This window comes from Drosophila obscura, unplaced genomic scaffold (genome assembly GCF_018151105.1).
Source record: "Drosophila obscura isolate BZ-5 IFL unplaced genomic scaffold, ASM1815110v1 contig_9, whole genome shotgun sequence".
Classification (NCBI taxonomy): Eukaryota; Metazoa; Arthropoda; class Insecta; order Diptera; family Drosophilidae; genus Drosophila; species Drosophila obscura.
Window position 1 is genome coordinate 1,122,031 of NW_024542883.1, and position 14,558 is coordinate 1,136,588.

The window sequence follows — 14,558 nt, forward strand, 5'->3', positions numbered from 1 at the left end:
ATTTCCTTTGTATATTTGTATATTGTATATTTGGAATTATATATATATATTTTTTTTTTTTTGTCGAATGTTGGAAGGGAATTTGCAGTAAATAGCGTGTTCACTTATTTTCTTTTTCAAAATATATAAAAAAAAATATTTTTTTTGTGAAAAATAGTTAAAAGTGTCAAAAACTCTCCGAAAAATGGTATACCCGCTGTTTGCGAGGTATCACCTTCTGATGCACATAACGGAACCCTGCAGTTCTGGCTGTCACGGCATGAAAGTGTCATAGGAAAAATTGTTCGGGCTCGACGTCGACGTCAGCATGAAATTCTGACCAGCTTCAACTGCTGCAGATCGAAGCTGACTCGTAAGAAAGAGAAGCAGATATCCATAGATTTCCCTCTCTCTCATATTTTTAGTTTTCTCTACCTGCATTTGACCCTAACTCTTCTACTCTCGCGCATTTCGTCTCCTCAAAGGGATGAGGGGAGAAAAACCGATTATTTTGTGCAATCTTTTGTTGCGAGCGGCTGTGATTTTTTTGAGTTGAGCGTCTATATACATGTTTATTCCTTTTAAAAGTGTTTTTTTTTAGTGTTTTTAAAGTCAGGTAAGTGGATTCAGTGATTACAGTGCGCGTTGTTAGTTAAATTAAATTTGTACATGGGTTTCGCAAGAACAAATATGTTTAGATTCTAGAACATTCAAGCGGTGTGGTCCCGTTAGCCATGTGCGTCGCTGCGCGTGTTTGTTTTTGCTCGAGGAAACCCATGTAACTGCAAATACAGCATTTTTAATTAAAAACGAGAAGGAACGTGCGAGTCGCTTCTGGGGACGCGACTCTACTTATACCCGTACTCAGTCAGTATATACATTTTTGACCATATGATTTTTTAGAATTTTAAAATTAAAAAAAAATTTTACATTTTACATTTTTTTGCTACATCTGCTATCTACATCTACATATATTATGTATATTCTACATCTAACATGTAGATTATACATGTACCATTTAGATTCTACATCTCCTCCGCTAGGGGTTGCTCGCGCACTGAACGCGGTAGAGTGTGCGAGCGAGAAGGAAAATGAGTTGCACGGTAGTTGCCAGGAGGGGGCAGGGGAAGCAACTGAAAATTAATTTCTTCATTCTGTCTATAATTATGATCCGATCAAATTCAGATTCGGCAGTCTGGTAGATATGGGCATTCTCTGCGATACTGCGTTTTTAGTTTTATCGTATGTGCCTACCACAGATTTTCGTTCTTTGTGTGGACAGAAGGGGGCGGGGCTAAATTTTGAAATACACTTGTAGCAGTGTGATATCACATGAGTCTGGAAACCAAATTTGGTTACCCTAGCTCTTATAGTCTCTGAGATCTAGGCGCTCAACAAGACGGACAGACAGACGGACAGACAGTTATGGCTATATCGACTCGGCTATTGATGATCAAGAATATATATACTTTATGGGGTCGGAAACGTTTCCTTCTCTGCGTTACACACATCCACTTTTACCACAAATCTAATATACCCCTTAACTCTTTTTTGAGTACGGGTATAAATATATGTGAGCAAATTGACTTATTTATTTACAGATCAAAACATTTCTGAAGTTGCTGGAGATGGACCCATTGCCTTAAAAATGTGCTGGACGAAAAAGTAGTCCAGGAGTAACAGTTTAAAATGCCTCAAAGGTCAATCAAATTGCATATGTGTATTGCTTTATAAAAATCAGAACATAACTCAGAAGTTAGTTCAGAAAATATTACCTACCGTGGCTAAATATTTTATTTTTTTTTATAATTTCAGAAGCATTGGTGCTTATTAACCCGATCGAGTCGGTTAAGGAAGGCCCTACAGATAATTAAAAATAATTAAATCAATGAAAAATCTAGAAAACTGGGTAAAATAAATATATTTACTTTTATTTGAATGAAGTGTTTAAAGAAATTGCTGTGCTGGTTACTATGCTTAAAGCAACCAAACAACATTTTACAATGTATCAATGTATTAAGAATGTAGTTTAGAATGCTTTAGTTAGATGCTGTGTTGTTTTGTTCTTATTTTAATGCTTTTATTGGCAGATGTTTTATTTCTAACCTAACCTCAAAATAGTAATCTTTGTTGGAGTAGAAGTAGTAAGATTGCGAGGGGTTGGTCATATTGTCTATGTTGTAGTGTGTGTTATTGTATGTATATTTAAACAGAGTTAACAACTTAAGCGCATATTTGCGCAATTGCGAACTAATTTAATATATTCAGACAGGGTCGATATTTGATCATGATCATTATCATTTGATAATATTTTCCAGACGGTAAGCTACACCTACAAAAAATTCTGTTTCAATTTATAGCTATACTTAAAAGCTTTTTAGAATGATTAAGTTCATTACAACATGTTGTAAGATATTTCAGTTATGTGAAAAACGAGCATTACCCCATGAAAATAATTAAAAATTGTATTTCTTCTACGTAATGAAAATTCTTGCCATAAAATTATCCTGTGGATACATTTTATTTGTTAAGTAACAATAATAAATAAATATAACTATTTTTACTTTAAAAAAATTAAAAACTTTGATTTAGTGCAAATTTTTAATTTTGGACGCGGAGAAAGCGTGTTTGAATCGGTCAGAAAATTAATTCGAAACTCACTAATAATATGAACAGCCCATATCCCAAGTTTCAACTTTCTAGCTTTACCGGGAAGGTTACTGCCAAAAAAACGGGTTTCCGCCCATATGCACTGTACGAAAAGTGTATATTTGGCCTACACCTTATACCACCTGTAATTGAACCGGAGACTGTATTATAAGATCCTTTGGCTTTTCATAACGAATTAATCTATTCTGAAAGGTTTTATGATCTTTGCTGTAGTCCGCATCTACCACAAAGACTTCTACTACCTTTTCTATTGTGTAATGTTCATTTTTTTCAGTGTCAATCAGTAATAAGTGGGCAATTTTAATAAGACCCAACTTTGTTGGGGAAACCGATAAGGAAAACTCGGCATTTTCTCCTGTGTTTAGTTCACCCAGAATGAAATCAGCACACCCCGTATATTGACATTCCGGCGATAGCTTAGTAACTAGTCGAACATGCAATTTCATTGTCTGTTCGGATGTATTTGTTACTCTACAGTTAAAGGTAAATATTGTTCCAATTTTTACTGTATTGATAGCATTAAGGACTTCTAATCGTAGATCCTTACACTCATAGGGCTGTAAAAAAATTATTTGTATATTAAAATATCAAAATGCTTCCTAAATCTTAGTTGAAGACCATACCAAACGCTGCAATTGACTAGTTTGCAATCGGCCTTTTTCCCCGAGATTTGACCTCCAAACGATATCAAGTTTGCCTACATTGCTTAACTGACGAAGAATATGTGTGTCTGTAGCTGACTCTACTTTTGGCTGTGGGCAATATACATACATTTTTATATTTAAAGATGATTATAATATTTCTTTTTACTACTTACTTTTATGCAATAAAGAAACTGACAACTATTGTTAGGTTGTAACATGTTCTTTGTATTAAAAACAGACTCTCCATTAGGCAATGTATTTAAAGGTGTTACTGTATAGTCTTCAGAGCTATCCAATTCTACTTTCTCGAGACAGAAGGGACTGGTGGTAACATTTTGTATTTGAGCCTCCAAGTATATTTCTTCAATTTCGGCATTATAAAATTTCGTTTTTACGTCAAGTGGTTTTAAGACTTGAAACTTAAAAAATTTTCTTAAGGATTGAGCGTATCCCGATGGACTCATATAATTCACCTCGCAAACAAGTCTAAAAACATGAATTTGACATTAATTTAGACATAATGTACTCAATAAAAATGTACATACATATGTGTTCCAATCTCTTTTACTTCATATCGTATAACATCATCAATAGTGTCTCCAGGTGCCAAAATTATAGCAGACTTACTATTTTCATGCAAGGATAAGTTTATACGTGTAGTGTTTGACTGCAGGTCCGTTTTAACGTTAATACATTCAACAGATTGGGGAGAACAATTGTGAACACAAATATAACTAGAAAATGTTTCACCAAGATATATGTTTCCAAATGACTGTGGCAACAACAACACTTGACCTGCCGACAGTGTTTCAGTAATGATCCCAGAAAGAACATCACTATGAGGTTTAAAAGAAAAGCGTTGAACCAAATCTTTGTGTTCACAACTTACAAGTGGCCCAAGTTCAACTAATGTCGGTCGCATCAAACGCATAACTGTAATACATTTTATATCAAAAAAACTTTATTAAATAATTCATGAATTTCACTACTTTTAATGTTTACTTCTTGTGCTTTTTACCTTTTAAAGCCAATAAATGTGCATCAGGTTCTACTGTGTCCATTTTGTACAGAATTTGAAAATATGGAATAAAGATGTTATTGATTATGATTAATATATGTAAGTTGCAAAAAAAAAAAAAGAACGATGTCAATATCGAAATCACACATTCGTTTTAAGGAAAACATCTTAAAATCCGATATTAGTGAATCGATATTTTAGTGTGGCCATATACGTCGACAACGTTCACCGAGACCAAAAATGAACACATTTAATTTAAATTTAATTAATTAATTAATTTAATTTTCTCGCGATGTTTAAAGCGTTTGGCACTATGCTTGGCACGGGATGCGTCGCCATATGCTGCTGCTGATAGTCAGACACATTACAAACAGTTTTTGGATCTGAGTACTAGGCTTTAATAAACTGCACTTCTTCGGCTGGGGTCGCTCTTCCTCAGGCATATCATGGGCTTCCCAATATTTTTTGGCAAGGAAATGTGTCTGACTATCAGCAGCAGCCCATCTGCTGCTCTGACGCCTCCCATGCCGACCACCGTGAAGACAATATATTTTGAAAACAATATTTGTTTTATATTCATGAAAATTAAAAAAAATAATATATTATAATATCTATATAGTTGTGCTTCATATAATGCAGCATTAATTAGATTCTATTTGTCTTCATTCACCTTTACCTTCGACAATGTTGCAGCAGGAAGGAGAATCATATGGATATTATAATGAATTTATGAATATAAAAAAAAATTGTGTTTTCAAAACATGTTTTTGCACGATAGTCGGCGGAGGTTGCACGGGAGGCGTCGCCATCTGCTACGGCTGATAGCCAGACACATTTCTATGGCAAAAATGTGCCTTCTGGACGACGAAAGATAGAATATTTCTATGTTCCGCTCGAGATGTGAAAGTACCATCGGTTGCTTTTCTAGTACCTATCGACTTGTTTTTTTTTCGAAACTGATGACGGGTCGGCGAAGCGACTGCTGCTAAATTTTCGGTCGACCGATTTTAATCATTTCTATACGAATATCATCCATGACTCAGTCGACGGAAAATTTATCGCCTGTGAGTACTAGGCTGATCAAAAGACAGTTATGATTTCTCATCGTTTCTATACGAATATCATCCATGGTTCGGTCGCCAAAATATTTTGCTTTGTACTGTGATTTATACTCACTCAGTTCCGAACACAATCTGTTTTCTAGAGTCTCTACGGTTCACAGTTCACACAAAAAAATTCCGATTATTACTAGAAAAACAGCTGATGGTGTTCGATGGTATTTTGCTAGCCGCTCGAAAAATATAGAATTTGTCTTTATCCCGCCATGGTACCTTGCCCACCTGGTTACACTCGGCCGCTAGAAATATATATAGAAAATATATGGCAAACATTTTTTGGAACTGAGTACTAGATTAAACAAAACCGTAAGCACTTGATTACCTTATATGTATCGATCGCTATCGTTATATAATGGTAAATCGATACATTAAAGCTGGAAAAAAATCGATTCAAACATCGATATAATCGATTCCTTGGTTTTGGTGTAAACATCGATTCTTGTTTTGGAACGTACATATGTACATGTGTTTTAGAGCTGGGAAAAAAATCGATTTTCGCAGAATCGATTTTTTTCGATCTTTTAGACAAAAACATCGATTTAATCGATTAAGTCGAATATAAACACATTTTTTGTTTTAGATCCATTGTTTTTTTTTTTTGATCCAGAACCCACTGGTTCCTGCCTGCAAATAACAATTTGTTTACGTTGCTAGCCTTTAAGGAGGCTCGTCTATCTGATATGAGTATTCCAGCTCAGCTGAACATCCTCTCAGACTTCGTTGAACATGCTGGAATACAAAAATATTGTATAAATATGCTTTAAAAGTTACATTTTATTTTTACCATTTTGCTTCACTCAAGCTCGCGTTAAATTGTGGTAAATTGGAGATGGAATTTTTTTCGAGTGGTCGCAAACAAACATCGATTTCCAAAACAAGAATCGATGTTTACACCAAAACCAAAGAATCAATTATATCGATGTTTGAATCGATTTTTTCCCAGCTCTAATGTGTTTATGCGTGGTATCGAAGTCAGCCCACAACCTTTATTACATTCGCTTATTTAATACCTTAAAATATAAATATAAGTTCCGCAGGTATGTAAACGTATTTTCCAAACACGAATTAAATTTGCATCTGTTCTTACATTTAACTGCTAAGATATTGCATACAAAGGGATGCATACATATGTACATTCATATATACATACATATTTCCGTGTTCAGCCTGCATGCATAGAAACATATGTACGTGCAGTCTTTCTTCAAAATGCAGACAGAATTTAAACTTTGAAAAGTGTACACATGTACATATATACATTTATATGGAATCTCGTTTCAGTAAATAACTTTTAAAGGTGTATTTATCTGCAAATGCTATTGTTCATGTATAGAGATAACACTAGGTAATAAAATATATATTTTTTGTTCACAGAAATTTGGTCTTCAGATATACTCTTTCGTGGCTCCAGATCTGAGAATCTATTTGAAAAACGATTCGATAGTTTATATAGTTTTTATACCATGTACTCAAAAAAAATAATTTATAGTATGTAATAGCCAGAAGACAGCGTTTCCGACCCCATAAAGTATATATTTTCTTGATCAGCATCAATAGCGCCTACAAAAGTGATCAGGTCCAATTAATAGCCGTTTTATTCATATAAAATAATAATAATGTCTGTTATAATAGTTTTTCCATTAGCTCTTAATAGTAAACAAGCGTCGACAATAAGATATTCAGGACTCACTTTATATACATACATTGTATGTACTATTTCCATCAAATTAGTCAAAACATGATAGAGAATTGTTTTATGCCTGGTAACTATAAAAATGATTCAATTCTTCTGGGTCATTCTGGGCTTATAGCATAGTACCCAGCACTGCGGAATAGAAAAATTCCTGTCAAACTTCATGTAAAAAACACTGTGACAGGAATGTTTCGCTTACGTATTCCTGGAGTGTGTATCCAGCAACCTGAGCGAAATCCACAGATTTATATCGATAGTTGCCTATCGGGACCGTGTGTGGACTGAGAGAACAGCTGATACCCAGCTCAGGAATATATACTTTACAATTCTTCCTGAAGTGAATGGTGCAAGATGTAGGCAAAAACTGTCCGCAAAACCAAAAAGGGAGATGAGAATTATTCTTTTTTGTTTTGAAACAATATATGCCGCCACCAACACAATCACTTCATCAGAGTGCATTTTTTTCCTTTTTTAGTTTTAGCAGAATTTTACAGTTGCCTCTGTTTACAAAACACAGCTGATTCATCAACCCTTTTTTAGCTATGTTCCACACACCGTCACGGAATAACCAGAAAATTCCTTGCCGCAATTTTCCGCAGTGCTGGAGACAGGCCTTATAGTTGTAATGCCTACTGTATAGACGGCCATTAGTAAAATTCCGATAGTTAGGTAATCAATTTATATTTGTTTTTATTATTTCGTCTCTGCACGCAACCGTTCCATATTACAAACATAGCCAAATTGACTCCAGTCCGATCACTCGCTGCTCTCTTCGTTTGCTGGTGGTCTCCCACTCTTAGCAATCTCGTAACTAATGCACTCATTAATAGGCTGTTGTCTTCGCACACAAACGCACTAAAACATTAGTGTGACCAGTTTTTTTTCCAATTATATTGTGGTGCTTGTTTTAGCGATCGTTCACACCAGGGGTTTTAGTGCGGCAGCCGAGACGAGCCACACTAAGTTTGGGGCAGCTGACCCTGGGTATGCCCTATTTTTTATTTTGCCAACACCCAAACATGCACTACTCCGTTCCCGTTACCACCATCATCGAATTTCAGCCTCACAGACATTTCAGTCGTGTGCCGTTCCCGCCGTTGGCGAATTTGCACCATCTTCAGTTGTTGTGTTCACTGAGTATAGCCTATACCAAGCAATACTCGCGTTCGGTGGGGTTATTGTGGATTTGTTTCTTATTTTCCACACTTTTTAATGCGCCCAATTAATAAACATGTATTTTTAGGTTAAATTTAACTATGATTTCCGAAGGAGCCACCATAAATAAGGATAGTTCAGTACGTGTTGCTGTAAGGTGAGCGTGAACATGTAACAATAACTCTAAAAAAGTATCCTGTAAATCTAAAATGGTTCTTGTGGCGTATTTTGAAAAAAGATTTTTGTTAGGTAAGGTTAAAGCGGTCACTTCCAAGTGAAAACACCCCATCTAATTTACGTATTTTCTAAGGACCCATGCACCACAGTGCGGTCTGCCCTTCTTGCAGGATTGATCGTAAGGGCGTTATTTGCTGCGGTTTTTATACCCGTACTCAAAAAGAGTTAAGGGGTATGTTAGATTTGTGGTAAAAGTGGATGTGTGTAACGCAGATAAGGAAACGTTTCCGACCCCATAAAGTATATATATGTGGGAATGGGGCATATGAGGGAATGGCAGAGCCCAGCTGATGGCAAGTTATGTGCACGGATGGGTGAGGGACATAGGCCAAAGACGCAGGGCCGCATTCTCGATATCACTCTCTCTCTCGCACGTTTTGCCTCGATGTTATAAAAAAGAAAGAATTGCTGCGGATCGTCGAACGAGAAGAGTCAAGTTTTGTGCCGTGAATGCAAACCGTATAATATTAATTACGAAACTATGTACTATATACTATGTAACCTATCTGTTAAACAAACTTGCGACATTACCCAAAAATAAAAACACATAATTTGTAACCCCTACATATATTCTTGATCAGCATCAATAGCCGAGTCGATAGAGCTATGTCCGTCCGTCCGCCCGTCTGTCCGTCTTGATGAGCGCCTAGATCTCAGAGACCATAAGAGCTAGAGAAACCAAATTTGGTTTCCAGACTCATGTGATATGTATGTGTATTTAAAAAAGATGTAGCAAAAAAAATGTAAAATGTAATTTTGTTTTTTTATTTCCAAAATTCTAAAAAATCATAAGCTCAAAAATTTATATACTGACTGAGTACGGGTATAAGTAGTCGCGTCCCCAGAAGCGACTCACACGTTCCTTCTCGTTTATTTTGTTTTTGTGATACACATTAATGCTCGCTCTGAAAAAAGTCTAAAAGAAGAGCTGTGATACATTCTTTGTTATTATTTTTTATTTTTAGAAAATTCCTGCATTTTGGGTCATTGTTTAATTTAGGAAGCTCAGTTATATACATTTTTGAGTGCCACTGTTGATATGATATGATATGATATATGCCATATGACATTAGACTTTTCTAACTGACTAGTTGGAAAATAAAGAAGGCCTTTTGGGAAATGCCTGTAGTCAGAGCGAGAGAACTATATGCGTCATGTTGGCTGTCCAGCGCTGCGGCAGAATTTATCGAAAATTTAACTTTGCGGATAAAATTTTGCTGGTGTCTGTGTTCTGCTGAAAAACATCATTGTGTGTCAAGTCTATTACACAGACACAATGTTTCTGCGTTATCGATTAATATGGGATGAAGAACAATTCTATCTTTGGAGGAAAAATCTAAGATTGAAGTGACGAATTGAATTGTTGGTTAATGCGGGGAACCACGACCGCTAGTTAGGCTATAGTGTTAATTCATGCCCTCCGCTTATCGCCTTTTCACATAATTATCTATTTGATTAAAATTTTATATTTGTTTCCATTTTTCGGCTTCTGTTTTTAATTCCGCTACATCTGTCTCTTGTCGCTCTGTCTCTCTGTCGCTATGTTCAAAAAATTTAACGCGATAGTTCGGAAAGGGGACGGGCCTGTCCGTAAGAAATGGGGTTCCGAAAAACAAAAGTCTACGGAATTCCAAAGGCCAGGCAGTTGCGAAATAAGTGGGGAACCGACTCCCCCTTTACCTCGTCCCACAACTTCTGCAGACGTCATTATGAGGCTCTGGGTTCTGGAGGTGTGTATGCTAATCTGCCAGTTTCCCGAAATGGCTCTAGTAACTTCAGATAACCACTCTTGTGAGTCTGCATAGCTCGGACAAGTATTTCTTGGTGAGGGTTTGCTCAAATCTCCTGCTTGCATGTCGATCGCTTGAAATTTCATTTTAAAATAACCAAAGAAAATTATACCCGGTCCTTCTCTGCGGGGAAAAACGTGATAGTAGCCAATTTGCAGTAGAGCTTTCTGTCGATGATCAGACCAAGATACTGAACGTTGTTACTAAAATCTAGCGTCTCCCCACCGAGTTTTGGGGTAGCCAGTGTACTTCCTAGTCAAGAGCACTAGTTGCGTTTTCTTACTAAGGTAAAACCTAGCTGTTAATGTGTGTTTCTGTGTGTATGTGATTTGGTATGCATACGGTACATAAACCGTTTACAAATTTGTCGTCGCAACTAGAACTTGAACCAGTTGGACTGCGGAGAGGATTTCCTACGTCGAGCAAATGAGGGTCTGAAGACACGGCGACAGCCTCTGTTGATTGCAGTTGTAGAGAATGAGTGAACAGGCAGTGATGGTACTGTTTCTGATACTGATTTTATTCAAAAAACTTTAATTATATTTATAGGTATTAAAAGGTACAGAAAGTACTGAGTCTAGTAAGAATATGGTAAAAGGGAATTGGAATTAATATTGAATTAATTTGGATTTAATATGATATTGTGTTATTGGGCAATTGTGATAGTCAGCAATTTCACCAGTGTTTTTGCCCTCTGAAGAGCGATCGCATCGTTGGCAGAAATTGCTGCAGAAGCGGTTATTGTTGACTCAGCTACAATGATTTGTCGTTTGTTATTATGTCTCCCGTTACATGGGTCGACCTGACTTATTCCATAAGTGTATATTATGTAATATTAATTACTGCATAAATCTGCGACTGAACATCCTCCCGGCCGTTGAACTGGTGTTCAACCATCGCCCAAGTCGACTAAAAAGCGGCGTGGAATGGGGTTAGGGGGGATGATCCGCGTGGCTCGGCTTGGTTGATTGTTGTCGGCCTAGGGTTCCATGATTGATACTTCTTCCGGCAAATGAACGGAATAATCAATAGCATTGCATATTGCTAGGGCAGCATAAGTAGCGATTTGATGATGCTGCACTGTGTTGAGATGGTGTGGCAGCCTTTGTTGATTGATTGCCACTAATTGCAGGCGTAAATCTTCCAATTCTTGAAGATAGTCTGATGTCTGGTTCTCCAATTGTACAGTTGCTGGCGAAGGGGGTGTCGTTGGTAAGCGTATGTCCCCAAATCGAGTGTAGGTTGATTTGATTTCACTGATTGTTGTATTCTGTATTGCGAGCAGTGCATCCAGGTGATAGTGAGAGTAAGCCAGTTCCTTCCAGTTGTATGGTTGACGGAGACCCGTTGCAAACTGCCTGAAGTCTCATTGTAGAGTGTGTTGCAAAAATCCATTTATTTGCTTGCTGAGTTTTGGACCACACCATGTCCGCCTTCGTGTGGGTCACTTCACATAAAGGTGCTGTTTTATTGTTAAACAACTGAAACTCACAGCGATTGTCGACATTGAAGACTGTTTGATGATCAAAGCAGATGTATTCTGCGTTGAGTAGTTTAAAGCAGCGTTGAAATTCTTCTGGAGTAAATCCCATGAATTGATCTCGGTGAGTGTTCACAGTGATTATGGTCGTTTTTAGATTGAACAAGCTCCAAATTGTTGAGTCCCAGACCGGAATCGGCATGATACTGAAAACTTCGAGCTGAACTGTTGAAACTAACGGTAGTGTCACCTTGAAAATGACGTGTGTGGCAGTCAGTATTCCTTCGGCTCGCATGAGCCTGTATAATTGTATCACATTTTGTGTTGTGACAGGCAGCATTTGATCAGTTGGCAAGTGATCCAGGATTTGGTCTAGTTGCTCTCTTAATTGCTCAGGAGATACAAGCGTTGGGCTTATTGTCCGATGGTGAATGCCGATTAATACATCAGATATGTCAGACTGCATACGTTGAAGACTCGTTGTCAGCAGAGTTAGTTGTGCTGTGAGCCCTAGGTATGACTGAATTAGATGATCGCCGTGATATGTTCCTCTTTCTCGGCTGATGGTTGCCACTTGTTGTTCCAATACCTTGAGGCGGTTGGCCATGGCTGACTTATCCTTCCTGATCACGTTCATTGTGGAGTCGACAATTGACGTTTGATTTCGTAGTAGATGTAACAGAAAGTTTTCGTTGGTTTGTACCTTTTCGATTACTTTGGCCATTTTCTCAGCATATGTAGAGTCAAGTACACCGAAAAGCTGGTGTGCCACGTTTCCTACTATATCCAGCGGTGATCTGCGTTGTCGAGAGGCCTTCATTAGCATATTTCCTGTTTGTAGTTCTTTGTACAAATGTTGAAAGTGTTGAAATATGGAGTTGCACGCTGGAACATTTTTTAGTTCAGGGCACATGTGTCTTAGTTCGGACATATCCTTCCAATATGGATCCAAGTCGTAGTATATAATCATGGTCCAATCGGAAGTGGTCATTCTTGAGGTTCCAAGTTTCTCATAGAATATTCCAGGCTTGTTTGTAAATTGCGTCTCATTTATTGATTGTGAAAATGCTAATGGCAGCATGAGAAGTAACACTAACAATGTGGATGTTAGTGTGGGAAGTAATGATAACCTTTTTCGCTGTGTTGGTGGCTCCTCTGTTTCCGCAATGTCTTGAATAGCATTTTTGGAGCGTTTTGTTGCTACCTCCTCTGAGATCTGATGGACTGATGGAGCTTTTGTATACACCGGACGATGTTTTGACTTCAACCACTATTCCGTAGACCATTGTTTAAAAAATGCATGTTTTAAGCGTGAAACCAATTCCCAGCGCTTAACCAGAGTTTTCTCTTGACGATCAGTGTTGACGTCAGGTGCTGCGGTCAAAGGTTCACCGATCAGGAAACGCCCTGGAGTAAGCGCACTTGTATCCGTTGGATCATTTGACATTGGAGTTATGGGTCGGGAGTTGAGAATTGCTTCAATTTCGGTTATGACTGTGTTCAGCTCCTCAAACGTCAAGGATGCTGTTTCTGTGCTTGTAATTAACAGCCTTTTCGCTGATTTTACCGCAGCTTCCCACAGGCCGCCAAACGATGGGACCCGAGGTGGAATGAATTTAAAATCCACTTGTTTTTTGTTGCAATGATTTGGGATCAGAGCATATGCCTTTTCGCTAAATATTGCTTCTTTCAATTCCTTTAGCTTGTTATTTGCGCCGAAATTTGTTGCGTTGTCGCAATGAATAGTCTGACACTTCCCGCGTCTGCTAAGGAATCGCCGGAGTTCTGCCAAGAATGCATCTGTGGTTAAGTCACTTACTAACTCCAGATGTACAGCCTTTGTGGAGAAGCAGCATTATACAGCAATGTATGCCTTATCTGGCCGTTTTCCTCGGATTTTATGGTGGATCATAATTGGTCCACAGTAGTCAACGTCTGCATTAAGGAATGGGCGTGCTTGCGGACTCTTTGTGCTGGAATATTGCCCATGATCTGGTGCATCAGCTTTGGTCTGGGTCTGGTGCATCTAATACAGCTACGTATGATGCTTCTAGCCATCGTCTTGTCGTTGATAATCCAATATTGTTGTCTTGCGATAAGCTCTCGCATAATCATTTTGACTATTGGGTCGTTGTACGGTAGCAGGATTGGATGTTTTGCGTTGAACGGAATTTGAGCTTCTTCGAGTCTTCCGCCAACTCGGATGAGCTCATCATCTCCTAGTAAGGGAGATAACGAAATGATCAAACTCTTTTTATCCACTGTTTTATAGCGTTTTAACTGTTTGAAATCCGCTGTGAATTCAACTTGTTGAATCGTTCGTTAAGTGTCGTTGTAGGTGCAGAAGCAGAAGCGAAACATGTACGCTACAATACGTTGTAGTTTGTTGAACGAGTTGCTATGTCTGCATGTGTATATTTCTTCTCTGAGAGAGCTAGATGCGGACATGCTTAGCCTTTCTCTCGAGATTGCTGGGCTCAATGATGGGTGGGCTTGTCCATTTATCTCCTGATCCGTGCAAGAATAATGGTCCGTATAGCCATAGACTATGATCCCTTAGCTTGCTTGCTAGGATTCCTCTTGAAAGGACATCTGATGCGTTGTTGGCTGATGAAACATGACGCCATTGTAATTGGTTAGTCAATGCCTGGATTTTGGCGTTTCGATTTGCCTCGAAGGTGTGGTATGTGGACGCCGATGCGTTAATCCAGGACAGTACAACCGTGGAATCAGTCCAGAAGCTTCCTGATACTGTGTCAAGATTCATATGGAGA

General features: G+C 38.0%; 2 protein-coding genes across 7 annotated transcripts in view; one reads left to right on the forward strand and one right to left on the reverse strand.

The window, feature by feature from the left end:
• Positions 1 to 1,885: 1,885 nt before the first annotated feature.
• Positions 1,886 to 4,421, reverse strand: LOC111080244 (probable trafficking protein particle complex subunit 13 homolog). Of its 2 annotated transcripts, none has more exons than XM_022375728.1 (5): positions 4,312 to 4,421; positions 3,839 to 4,226; positions 3,467 to 3,779; positions 3,273 to 3,401; positions 1,886 to 3,206 (listed from the first exon to the last, which is right to left on the reverse strand). In XM_022375728.1, exons 1-5 carry the CDS (start codon positions 4,352 to 4,354, stop codon positions 2,763 to 2,765), a joined length of 1,317 nt encoding a protein of 438 aa, XP_022231420.1. In that variant the 5' UTR covers positions 4,355 to 4,421; the 3' UTR covers positions 1,886 to 2,762. The 2 variants fall into 2 exon arrangements, with proteins under 2 accessions (XP_022231420.1, XP_022231421.1); XM_022375729.2 differs by having other exon boundaries at positions 3,839 to 4,252; positions 4,312 to 4,379.
• Positions 4,422 to 6,366: 1,945 nt separating this feature from the next.
• LOC111078934 (kinesin-like protein KIF21A) overlaps positions 6,367 to 14,558 on the forward strand; it is a 49,275-nt gene continuing 41,083 nt past the window's right edge. For 4 of the 5 annotated variants that reach the window (XM_041596039.1, XM_041596040.1, XM_041596038.1 and 1 more), the window contains exons 1-2: positions 6,367 to 6,466; positions 8,366 to 8,434. In XM_041596039.1, coding sequence (XP_041451973.1) covers positions 6,378 to 6,466; positions 8,366 to 8,434 — 158 coding nt within the window. In that variant the 5' untranslated portion in view covers positions 6,367 to 6,377. The remainder of the gene's footprint in view (positions 6,467 to 8,365; positions 8,435 to 14,558) is intronic. The other variant, XM_041596041.1, reaches the window with a different exon arrangement.

What these genes read in the sequence shown, in the direction of transcription:
- LOC111080244 (XM_022375728.1), bottom strand. Translation starts at nt 4,354, where the DNA reads ATGGACACAGTAGAACCTGATGCACATTTATTGGCTTTAAAAG. An exon ending in AAAGAGATTGGAACACATAT is followed by an intron (nt 3,780 to 3,838) that starts GTATGTACATTT and finishes TCATGTTTTTAG; the next exon opens with ACTTGTTTGCGAGGTGAATT. An exon ending in CTAGTCAATTGCAGCGTTTG is followed by an intron (nt 3,207 to 3,272) that starts GTATGGTCTTCA and finishes ATTTTTTTACAG; the next exon opens with CCCTATGAGTGTAAGGATCT.